Here is a 13,337-nt window from a genome sequence, read left to right as displayed (position 1 = left end):
CGATACCATCCAGAGCTTTACCATAGAAACAACCACTACAAAGTTTCACGTGGAAGAAGTAATAGAGTCACCAGTGCGTATTCAAGATGATGTCTTTATCGTGGTCAACTCACCGACCATACAAGTTAGAAACTTGTAAACCACACTTGGGGACTGAGGCTTTACACGAGATTCCTTCACTGTCAAAGCTCATAAGACACGGTCTACCAAAAAGTCATAGCCACGACAAGTTCATCCACCATTCAAAGGTGTGGCATAAGAATATCATCACCTCTCTGTCTAGAAGGTGCCTGCAACACTTTACGAGGCCGCAGCGTATCCCAAGCCTCCTCAGAGAAAACAACTTCAGTAACCAAAGAGAAGTGTGACTGGGGGCAGCTCATCACGGTCCATCCCCGACAACAATCAAGCATTCATGAGATAACTCCAGAGACGCGGCTGAAACATTTTTCTTGAAGAGACAGAGGGAGCCACGATTAAAGACATAACTCTCCAACTTCCTACCTCTTCGTTATCCAGAATGTTTCGTCCATGTGATATTCCAAGCATCCCAGCACCACATCCAGAAGAGTATGATAAGATTGTATCAAATCCCATAGGCGTGGATTCAAGACGATGCAATTAAAGTAGGCTACACCCGGGGACTGAAGCCTCCTTCATGTTTAGAAGCTTAAATGCAATCACCACCTTACCAGTGAATGCAGCAGAAGCACATCTTCCACGAGAAAATAGGCTCAGGATAATTACACACGGGGACTACCAGAATGGGATGCCTTCACTGCCCTCAACCAAGTTATTCCCGATTTCAACATCATCACTGTCGAAGTTTTACGAGCCACAAGAATTTCTCAACATGAAGCCGTACACGATTAACGACATAACTCTCTCACTTCCTACCTCTTCGTTATCCTTTATGGGCTGTCGTAGGCTCAACAAATTAATAAATATATTTCCCACTAATTAACTGGTAATATAGCGGTAGTAAGAGATCGTTCCCACAGAGAGCTGTGTAATTGATAGGTTATTTGTATCAACAAGATAAAGTAAATAACAAGGGGGGTTTTGGTTATGAGATAAATAAAGACAATAAACAAGAAAAGAGATGATTAAGGAATCCTTCGCCGTTACCAAGCGTTAACATGATTAGAATACTTATCTATTGTTCATACGAACCATTCATCACCAACTGTAGAATAACAACTAGATCAGTGTTATCCCCAAAACTCCTTTAATCACTGTATACAGAAGTTCTCGACTACCAGATTCTATCCAACGAACCACCAAGTAGTAGATCACTCAAGGTGTAATCCAATCGAACGCCTTAAGCTTTGTGAATTTAGGTTGATCCCAGTAGTTAAACTCTTAGATCAAGGTTTACTTGATGGTGTTGTCTTCACACACGATTGATCCATAAAATCCCTCTTTAAAGTATCGCTATTTCTACTTGTGTAGAGAGTTAATCGACGATTACTTATCTCATAACTTCTACTAGCAATAGAACAATCAATAGATCAATCTAGTATCCATCCCAAATCAATCTAAGAATCACTCATAAACCCTAGATATAGTAAAGACAAATGATGATGATAAAAACTCTCAAAAGATTTATATTATTAATAAAGATTCACGCTTAGAACATCGAATTCATCCTTAATCAACAAAATATTTAGCTACTCATATTACAAAGAAGATGAATAATGGTGGTTTCCCCATAAAGGGGTAAACCCTAGGTTTTTGATGTAGAACTTGTGGTATGAGATCGATGATTGAATTTATTTTACATAACCTAATACCTTTTTATAGGTTTACATTGCTTGGTCTCCAAGTATTTAGTTCGGTTCAAGAACCCGACCCGAAAACACGACATAACGAAACCAAACGTGCCCTTAAGTCTTCCAAGTTGTGAATACACGTTTCCCATTTTCTAAGTGCGCGAACCCAGTCCGCGAACTTCAAATTCCAGCATATATTTTCGGAATTAAGTCTGCGAACCCGGTATGCGAACCTAGTTCGCGGACTTCACTGTCTTCGGTATTTGATAAAAACAGTTTTGGCCACAACTTCTTCATCCGAACTCGGAATGACCTCATTATTTTTGAATTATTTTTATATTTCAATTCTCTTCAATATGGTGATGAGAAATCCTTAATTTGAATGATTTAAGATCCGTCTTTGGACCGAGTCTTGATTTTGAGCGTCCTTTTCGTTGCACTTCTTCAACCTCTCTTGGACTTCGGCACTTGGATACTTGGAATACTTCTCTTCCTAGCTCTTTTCAGAAATTTATATCTCCTTTGTGGATGATTCACCTAATAGAGGAAAATAATAGAAAACAAGAGTAATAATACGAATACATGCAAGAATAATAGCTAAAACAAGTATGGAATGGATACTAAAATCATATGAGTTATGCACTTATCAAATTCCCCCACACTTATCTTTTGCTAGTCCTCGAGAAAACTAAATAAAACTAATCTAAATACAACAACTCCATGTCGTGAGGATACGGTTACTCTTAGCATGAATAACAGGCCTTTAAACCCCTAGGTGTCCCTAGTGGACGAGTTATAGTTCGTGAGGGTTTACAAGAGTTATACCCACAAAACCTACTCCAATTTCTCGCCTTGGAAGACCCGCGAAGGATAGACATAAAGCAAAAATCCAAATAATTAGCTTGCATAAGTTCTCTAGCTACAAACATCCCACACACATTCCAATCATCACACACAAGCAATTACTTGGTGTGACATTCAACCTGATCGCAAAACTCTACTAAGATAGTCATCGTACTTGTTGCAACGTTTGTCACAACACTCGCATACTGAAATCACATGGATAGATAATAGAACGGAAATAGAAAAGCGAAGTATACAAATGTTCACTTAAGTGAAAGATGTTACCCACAATACTTGTATGAATATCGTCAAAGGATCTTTATTTATAGCACAATAGTTGAGAGAAGCACCCATTTAACTCGACCACATGATTAGATACTCTAAGCGCATGTTCCTTTTCATCAAGTATGTGCTAGTTTCCTTGGATCCTGCGTTCCACGCTTGCTTAGGCGACGGAGATAGGGACAACGTTTCACACATACTGCTATCAAAGTGTCAAGAACCTCATCAATAGTCTTTTTGACTTGCTATGTAATGATGATATGGTTTTTGTTTTCATCGACTATGATTAGTCCGAAATTCCGAACCTATCATTTATTAATGTCGATAAAAGAAGAGGAGCCTTATATATATATATATTTCTTTCTTTTTTTCCGGCTCACTCTTTACTCTTTAAGAGTGTAAGAAAATTGTCTTATGGGGCTTTATATGCTCAACCAATGATTACCTTGCTACAACATCCATGGCAGTACCAGGATCCCACCAAATCACTTTAGAGAAACATATAACTGCAAAAATAAAAAGAAAGTGATTCAGTAATGATTAATTGTGAGGATAAATATTTCACACGACTACCATAGCTTAGTTTCACATTCAATTATGAACATATATATTTAAGGATTTGAAATAAATGGAACTTAATCTATAGCTGTAAGAACTTTTTTTTCTAAATCACAAATTTTATTAATTATAAATTGAAAATGGTTACAAAAGTTCAACAACTAAAGAAAAAAAACAAAAATAATAAGCATTGCAAAACCTAGCTAAATCTGTAGTACTTCCTATGAGGTAATTCAACTTGAGCTAGATTTGCAGGTTTCCCTTCATGTATAATAACTGCTCCTTGAGATAACTTTGCTCCCTGTTTAACCAATTCAGTAGTAGAGAAGTTAATTTCCTTATGGCAGTGCTCATATTATATCCCAGTTAGCTCTGCTTGAGCTTTAAACCATCTAGGCATTAGGCACCAAGGTACAACACCTTTCCTGAAATCCATAATCAATGATTTTGCAGCTGATCTTATAACAATTTTAGTACACTCAACTTGCTTTCCCATTCAATGGCCCACACAATAGCTAAAGCATCATCCATGTAGGCAGTAGCCACACCAATTACACCAGATATAGTACCAAAGACTTGACTGTTTGGACATCTAGCAATAACTCCAAAACCTGCCAAACCAGGATTACCAACTGTTATGCCTTGACAGCAAAATAACATGAAACCTTCTTTTGGGCAGAGCCAGAGACACTCTTTGATTATTTTAAATTTCATATCCCTCTGACCTAGTTTAAAGAATTCAAGCACATAAGAATCATAGTCTTGGCCCCATCTTGTACCTTTGATTCTGTATCCTCCATAATGCACCAAGTTTAAAATTCTCCTTTTAAAACCTTCCTCATTAGGGATAATATTCTCATGGAATTGACTGTTCTTCTAAAACCACAGTTCCCTCATAGTTGAACATGCAGCTGTTAACCACACTTCTTTGACAATTGAACTTTTTTGTTTTGCAAAATTGAGGATATCAGAGAAAGAAGTTGGTAAATTGAACTGAAATAAAATTACTAACTATTTCCAGATGTTCCTGCTGAATTTACAAATCCACAATACATGCTCCATGTTGTCTTGATCTTGCTAACATATACCACACCTAGAATCCAAAGAATACCCTTTGTTGATTAGCTTTGCATCATCAATATACACTCCCTGCTGTACTTTCCAAATATTACTGGCTATATATGGATGTAAGAAAGGCTTCCATATTTGACCAGGCCATTGTAATTTTGGTTCCTTAGTTCTTATTAACTCAACAGATGAAGATGTAGAGAAAGAACCTTTGAGATTACCACTCCAGATAAGCTTATCTTGAACACCACTTACAAATGGTAAGGAGGATGGAATGAGATGTTTTAAGTTATCTGGAATGAACCATTCACCAGTTATCAACAGATCACTTACTGTCATATGCAAAGTATGAGAGATAGAATTTTTATCAACAACATAATCAATCAGAGGAACATTCCCCAACCATGTATCATACCACAATGAAATATGTTCTCCAGTACCTATATTCCACCTCAAGTGAAACTTCAATTCATTCCAAGCCCATTTTAAACCTGTCCAAACTGAAGACAACTTCCATTGAGTACTCCACTGTCCATTTTTATCTTCATATTTAGCAGCAAAAAACCTTGACCAATCATCATCTGAAGTTATAAGTTTCCACATCATTTTCATTAAGAGATCCTTGTTGATTACCTCCAGTCTGCTAATCCCCAAGCCACCTTCACTAAAAGGTGTACATGCTTTAGTCCATCCCAAGGTATCATATTTCCTTACTTCACTGTCACCACTCCATAAGAAGTTCCTTATAATTTGTTCACAAATCTTGATAATTGAGCTTGGCCATTTGTATACATCCATGTTTTAGATTGGAAACTACATAGAACTGATTTTATTAATACCAATCTGTCATGGAAAGAGAGAAACTTTCCTTTCCATGCTGCTAAATATCTTTGCATCATTTCCACCATTGGCCAAAAAGTTGCACTTTTTACTCTTCCAGGCTTCAATATCACTCCCAAGTACGTATCTGGGAAAGATGTCAGCTCCATTTGCATTAAGTTAGCTATCTGAGATTTCCTTGAAGGAGTACAACCATCAACAAAACACTTACTCTTCTGTTTATTGATAATTTGACCAGGGCAATCTTGATAATTCTTCAACAAATTGAGTAAGGATTCTAAACTTCTCTTGGATCCATTGGTGAACATAAAAACATCATCAGCAAAAAATATGAGTAGGATACACACCTTTTCTAATGACCATAGGCTGAAGTTGTTTCATTTCAACAAGCTTACTCAGATTTCTGCTTAATACTTCTTCCATTAGCACAAATAATAAGGGAAAAAGAGTATCTCCTTGCTTCAAACCTCTCTCCATGGAGAATAAACCTTCAGGGACACCATTTATCATAACAGATATCTTAGCTTAAGAAAATAAGATTCTTAACCACTCACACCAAGATGTAGAGAAACCATATTTTTGAAGTACTTTAAATAAGAAAGTCCAGCTAACTGAATCATATTCCTGTGATATATAAAGCTTCAAGCCTACATTCCCTCATCTTCTTGTGTGCTTCATTTCATTCACTAATTCAGAAGCCATCATGACATGTTCATGTATGCTTCTGCCTTTGATATAAGCAGCTTGCTGGACTGACACTAATTTGTTCATTAATCTATTCATCCTTGTAGATAGAATTTTAGTAAATATCTTAAAAATGAAGTTGCTCAATCCAATTGGTCTGAACTGACCTGGCTTTTTCGCACCATTAATCTTTGGAAGAAGCACTAAGAAATTAGAGTTTATACCCCATGGAATGTATTTCCTTCTCCAACAATATTGAACAGCATTCAACAAATCATCTTTTAAAATATTCCAGCAAGCTTTGTAAAAGACTCCTGAGAAGCTATCTGGTCCAGGTGCACATCTGCATTTATATTAAAAACTGCTTGTTTGATTTCCTCTAACTCAGGAATGACATCTAACATATTTTGGTCTTCTTATGTTATTAATTTAGGAATGACTTCAAGCAAGGAATCATCAGTCTTGGAATTTAAACTTTTTTTGGAAAAAATTAACCAACAAGTCTGTAATTTTTCCTTGATCAGTTACTATGTTACCATCTTCATCTTCTAGTTCAGTTATCATATTCTTTGTCTACCTCATTTTAACACTTGTATGAAAGAAATTGGTATTATAAGAACCTTCTGTGATCCATTTTATTCTTGATTTTTGCTTCAACATAGTACAATGCTGTACTTCTTTAGAATTTAAGTCATTCTGTGCTGAAACCAACTCTGCCAGTGCTTGTTCATCATGAGTATTATTATCAGACTTCCTCATTTTTTTGTTTTACTACCTCCTCAGCCTCCCTAATCTTATGCTGAACGTTGCCAAAAACTTTCCAGTTCCATTCTTTCAGAATACCCCTCAATTTCTTAAGCTTGTACATGAAAATAAAAGAAGGATCTCCATTAACTGGTTCAGACCAACAGTCTTCAACCACTTTCATAAAACCTTCATGTTCTAACCATATTTTTTGAAATCTGAGAGGTACATTAGAAGGTTTTTGTATATTAACACATCCACCCATTAAAGGTGAATGATCTGAGACTACTCTAACTCCCACTTTGTACCCCCAGTCACTATATAACCTTAGCCACTCCATGTTGAACATTGCTCTATCTAGGTTACATAGTAGTCTTTTTAGCCCATGTTGGTAATTTGACCAGTTAAAATCCAATCCAACTTTAGGTACTTGAAGTAATTCACAAGCATTTACACAATCACTGAAATCTAGCATGGATCTTCTTGAAAGAGAATTTCCACCAACTTTTTCATCCATTGTAAGGATTGCATTAAAGTCACCTATAACTAACCAAGGTCTTTTAAGATCACTTATTAGTTGTATTTCTGACCAGATAAATCTCCTTTGTACCATTTTAACATGTGCATGAACCCCTGACACCAATACATTACCAACTTCAACTGTAATCATTTGACTTGTTATAGAAATAACTGAAGGAGTGGGAATGGAACAACTCCAAAACAACCATATATTACTCTTATGAAATTCTGAAGTTTTGTGAATTACCATAGATTGCATTCCAGGGAGATTTAACTTACTTCAAAAGGAAGCAGAGCATTTAATTTTTGGATGTGCTACCCACAAAAGAGTTGGCGGAAATTAATTTACTAAACTATGTAACTTCTACTGGGCCCTAGCTCTTCTAAGACCCCTTAAGTTCCAAAAGATTACTTTCATTGTTTGGTTTGGGGTTTTTTTGGACCCCCCTTACCAATATTCTTCCTAAAATTATATTTAACTGTTGCTGGAGGTAATGTTTTAGTACCTGAATTATTCTTGATAATAGTAGAAGATTTACTAACCTCAGTTTCAGATGGTTTACTACCAGAAGAGTTCACCACTGAAGTCCAAGTGGTGAATGGTACTGACTGATTAGTTACTTTCCCTGAGTTGGCATGCACAAATTTCACTACACTGTTCTCCAGATCAGTAGCCTCAGCAATTTGAAGCATTTTCTGAGGATCCATTTCAGCCAATATTTCTTCATCAACACTAATAACATCATCTTCTTTTTGTTCAAATTGATCAAGAGCACTAAATCTCCCTCCTTCCATGTTAACCAAAACTAAATTATTGGATGATTGACTATTACCAGGTGAAACAATCTTGGATACAATAGAATCTTCTCCAATAAATTGATTTCCAACAGTATTAGATGTACTACCCTGCTCTTTTTCCAGAATATTAACTTCTTGCTCTACCTCAGACCTGTCACAAATATCAAAAGGTATAGGAGTACTTTTAGGATTTTGTTGCTGAACTGGAGTTGATGCAGACTTGTTTTTGCTATTGGACTGAACTTCATTTGCTGACTGATTTTTGTACTTTTCAATTCTGCATTCAGTGATAAGATGTCCAACAATCTTACAGGTTGAGCAAAATTTGGGACAAAATGGAATGGAGATGCTCTGAAAGAAACCTCCATATTTAGTACCAATCCAAATTTTATTAGGGATAGTTTTAGCAAAATTAACCTCAACTAGAACATTAGCATAATACCCAACTTCACATTTAACAGTGGATTCATCTAGTTTGATTAGAGTGCCTATTTCTTTACATATCTTAAACAAGATATTTTCACTTCAAAATTCAAGACCTAATCCAGGTAACCTAACCCATACCATATCCTTTGAAGTTTTTTGACTTTCAGGTCTAAAATTAGATACCCATTTTCTTATCTGAAGTACCTGATTAAGCACCTCCCATGTTCCTTCCTTTATGTATTGATGACATGTTTCATTATCCAGCTTAATCGTAAAGAAACCCCTTCCTAGTGGTATAAGTTTGCAATTACCCACCAACTTCCATTGTTTTCGAAGAATAACTAGAGCATTAATAAATTTGATTTGTTGTAAATTCAACCTTCCAATAAGTGAGAATCTCCAAGGATTCAAACTCTCTTCAAACAAATCATCAGTAAAATCAATCAATGGAATACTATTAGAATTAGTTTCTTTGTTAAAACCTAACAAATCATACATCATATCTTCAATATAGGTAGTTTTAGGACCAGAATCCTTTAACCACCTGAACTAATAGCAAGTACTTGTGAAAAGAATTAGAAGTAAGACATTATTTTGATTGATTTTCACCTGAAATTAATGAATATGAGCTCACAAAACGCAGAGGAAGAAAGAAAAATTTCGCTGTGTTAATCGCACGATCAGAGCGTGACTCGGCCTTTTTCATCCCACTTGATGATTGAAACATGCTTAAAAAGGTTTAGAGTGTCATCCTAAATAGCTCAAAATTAACTCCAAAAGATGAAGTCTCAAGTATGCAAGAAATCAAAGAGTATGATTTTTTTTTTCATTTATTTTATCCAAGCCAAACATGCTTAACTACTCCCCCACACTTAAACTGAACATTGTCATCAATGTTCAAAACCGAAAATTCTGATTTCTGACGTAAAAGCTCTGAAAAACTCAAAAACTGTACAAATGGGTAGGGAACTAGGAAAAACATCCTAAACGAAAGTTGTTCGCCTACGTGTTTTCAATAAGGTGTCAAAAGGTAACAGTGTTTCGGTAAACGATCTGACTTTTATAGCCACCGGACTGAATGACATGCAATCTGAAAAAGTTCTGGAAAAATTCCGAAACTCAAATGTCCAGGCCTATCGCTTCAACTTAACAAACTCTTGGAAAAGAAAGATGAGTCTGTCCTATTTAAAATTTGGGGTCAACCACTCAAATCGGACTCCTATGAAGTCTCGAGAGCTATTTTCGTAACAAGTGCGCAGTTAGAATTTTTCTGACAAGAATTCGTCAATACTTTCATTATAGATATATGACTTGTAAAATCTAAGATGGGAATGCAAGATATGATATGAAAACTGAGAAAAATAAAAACAAAAGGGATAGAGATACAAAACCGATGGGTTTCCTCCCATTTAACGCTTGGTTTAACGTCGTCAAAGCCCGACGTTACTGTTATCGTCCGTACACCGACAATCTGAAGATTTGGTAATCCTTCCAAATAGAGAAAAATATCGTTTGGTCCTTTTTTAGGTGGGCCCATGTCTGTTTAGTCCTTTGGTCAAACGCCTTTACTGTTTTGATCCATAATTATTTAAAAATATTTAAATGGACAAAAATACCCTTCCGTGTTAATTTTTTTTTTGTCGTAGTTCATTCTTCAAAATGAACTCCTGTTAATTTCTACTTATTTTTTCAGAAATCACCTGAAAAAACAGAGTTCATTCCAGAAAATGAACTCCATATAAAACCTAAAAAAACAGAGTTCATTCCAGAAATGAACTCCATATAAAAACCTAAAAAAACAGAGTTCATTCCAGAAATAAACTCCATATAAAAACCTAAAAAAATAGAGTTCATTCCAGAAATGAACTCCATATAAAAACCAAGAAAAACAGAGTTCATTTATGGAATAAACTGCATCATCATCATCTTCGTCGTCTTCAACAACAAAGCACGAGTTCATCTTCACCAACAACATCTTCATCACAAATCTTCGTCATCTTCATCATCTTCATTGTCTCCACCATCTTCAAAAACACTAGTAGCAAGAAAATCAAGAAAAAAAACTCGTTTTCATCGTCGTCTTTATCAAACAGATGCAGCAGCAGATTAAAATAGAGAAAAAAACTCGTTTTCATCATCGTCGTCTTCATCAACTCGTGTTGTTTCTTTATCAAACAGATTTGTTTCATCGTCGTCTTCATCAACTTGTGTTGTTTCTTTATCAAATAGATCTGTTTCATCGTCGTCCTTATCAAAACGGATGCAGCAGCAGATTAAAATCAAGAAAAAACTAGTTTACATCTTCAGCAGCAACATCGATGAAGATGAACTTCAGCAGTAGCAACATCATAAACCAGAGTTCATTCCTGAAAATGAACTTCGTCATCTTCATCAGCAGCAGCAACTCATCTTCATCCTCTCCATCATCAGCAGCAACAACAGACGAAAAAACATCAAAATCTTCATCACAAACCAGAGTTATAGATCCGAAACTTACCCAAGCATGTGAAGATGATAAAGGTTCATCATCATCATAAATAGCAGCAGAATCTTCAACCTCACCGTCTTCATCATCAAAACAGAGAAAAAAAACAAAAACAAAAAATAAAAAAACGCAAAACCTTCATCGTATTCATCATCATCATCTTCATATTCATCACTAGCAGAGAAAAAATAGAGAGAATAGAGAATCGTTCATCATCATCTTCATCTTCTTCATCACTAGCAGGAAGAAATATAAAAAAAGAAAAAAAGAGAGAGAAATTCTAGATCTGAAAATATAGGAGAGAGAAAGTAAATCTTAGAATGATTTCTTCTCTCTTACTTTTTGACTATATATATGGTCCTTATCCAAAAGGATATTTCTGCCACTACAAGATGACATTTACATCATCCATGACATCACCCTAGGACCAAACTATAATTTATATTACCAAATAGGACCAAACAAACAATTGACTAGGTCAATTGGACTAGACTCTCTATAATATATTATTTGTAGGACCAATTGGTATTTCCTTGTTCCAAATAACAATCTGAAATTGAAATAACAGCTTCACAAAAACATTAGCACAAAATATAAATATTGAAGCTATCACTTTATTGAAGTTTCCCCCACACTTAGTCCTTTCTACACTCGGAAGTGGATAGAGAATACAGAATTCGGGAACTTCAAAAGGTTCCTCAGCTTGGTGAACCTGCACAATTCTCAAATCAAACACATCAAGTGGTGGATACTTAGAAGCAAAATAATCCGTTAAAACTTTGGAAGCACACAACTCCAATCCTAAGTGAGGTATTTTATTAAAAGTTGGGTTAACAACTCTTTCAGGAACTACTTCAATCGAATGGAAAGGATCAATAGATATAAAATTAAGCAAAGGTTTAGACAAACCTTGTTTCAGATCCTCATTCGTAATTAACAGTGAATTATTTACCTCAAGTATATCGTGGTCCTCTATTGAACTATTATTATCTAGCTCAATTGGGTCTTCCACGACTTTAATCAATTTGGTTTCATTCTCAATCTCAATCTCTTCAACACTCTCATCATCGGAATCGGAATTCTCTCCTAAAACGTCTAGTTCATTGACGCAACTCCTAATTTCTTCGTTTGAGTACGTTACACCATTTATAACAATAGATATGTCATACCCAATCTCCTCCTTTTGAATAGGCGAGTGATCATTATTACGATCCGAAGTTGGAATAATCGTATCATTGTTGCAAGGACTTTCAAGATGTGGTTTATCTTCATCGGAATCACTGTCAACCTCAAAATCGTCAACATAAAAACGACGTTAGAATTCCATGTCTATGGCCTTGTTGATTTCGTCAAGAGTCTCTTGTGATGCACAAGCTTTTTCTAGCTGCTCATGTTGCTTAAAAAGTTTTATGACATTAACACGCTTTCCACCGTTATGCACAATCTCCTCTTTTGTAAAGAGTGAGGGAAACATACGATGAAGAGAAATAGGTCTTGATTCAGTATCATAACTTTTCATCTGCACATTACTAGAAAACAATTGATCATAAGCATGGCTATCCTTCCATCCTTGTGATTGTTCACTTACATACCCGCCATAAGGTTGTCGATATGTATGAGAATATCCATAAGGTTCTGTGGGATATTGATCATAGCCAAAAGATTGGTTTTGATTATACCCATAGGATGGTTGGTAGTTTTCATATGAATGAGATTGAAAACCATATTGATTACCACTATTGTATGATTGATCTTGTGCTCCGTACATGTTATTTCCGTAAGGAAACATGACGACTCACAAGAAATAGAAAATCAAAACAAAAATTAAAAAAAAAACACGCTAAACAAATAACAAATCAATTAGCGACTTCTCCCCGGCAGCGGCGCCAAAGTTTGTATGGGCTGTCGTAGGCTCAACAAATTAATAAATATATTTTCCACTAATTAACTGATAATATAGCGTAGTAAGAGATCGTTCCAACAGAGAGATGTGTAATTAATAGGTTATTTGTATCAGAAAGATAAAGTAAATAACAAGGAGGGTTTTGGTTATGAGATAAATAAAGAAAATAAACAAGAAAAGAGATGATTAAGGAATCCTTCGCCGTTACCAAGCTTTAACAGGATTAGAATACTTATCTATTGTTCGTAAGAACCATTCATCACCAACCGTAGAATAACAACTAGATCAGTGTTATCCCCAAAACTCCTTTAATCAATGGATACGGAAGTTCTCGACTACCATATTCTATCCAAAGAACCACCAAGTAGTAGACCACTCAAGGTATAATCCAATCGAATGCCTTAAGCTTTATGAA

The 13,337-nt window shown here is 35.6% G+C and overlaps 1 protein-coding gene across 1 annotated transcript; it reads right to left on the bottom strand.

Moving 5' to 3' along the window:
* Nucleotides 1-6,792: 6,792 nt before the first annotated feature.
* LOC113324456 lies at nt 6,793-9,261 on the bottom strand. Its single transcript, XM_026572779.1, has 4 exons — nt 9,169-9,261; nt 8,739-9,083; nt 7,817-8,612; nt 6,793-7,451 (listed from the first exon to the last, which is right to left on the bottom strand). The coding sequence occupies exons 1-4, from the start codon at nt 9,259-9,261 to the stop codon at nt 6,793-6,795; spliced, it is 1,893 nt and encodes a 630-aa protein (XP_026428564.1).
* Nucleotides 9,262-13,337: the final 4,076 nt, after the last annotated feature.

Source organism: Papaver somniferum, chromosome 11 (genome assembly GCF_003573695.1).
Source record: "Papaver somniferum cultivar HN1 chromosome 11, ASM357369v1, whole genome shotgun sequence".
In the NCBI taxonomy this organism is placed as follows: Eukaryota; Viridiplantae; Streptophyta; class Magnoliopsida; order Ranunculales; family Papaveraceae; genus Papaver; species Papaver somniferum.
Note: the sequence above shows the minus strand (reverse complement) of the source record. Positions and strands in the feature narration are given on the sequence as shown.

Bases quoted from the DNA above. Each gene is read 5' to 3' on its own strand.
- LOC113324456 (XM_026572779.1), bottom strand. From the start codon at position 9,261: ATGTTTCAATCATCAAGTGGGATGAAAAAGGCCGAGTCACGCTCTGAT. The intron at 9,084-9,168 runs GTGAGCTCATAT...ACTTGCTATTAG, and splicing joins TCTTTCTTCCTCTGCGTTTT to TTCAGGTGGTTAAAGGATTC. The intron at 7,452-7,816 runs GTACTAAAACAT...AAATGATTACAG, and splicing joins TATTATCAAGAATAATTCAG to TTGAAGTTGGTAATGTATTG.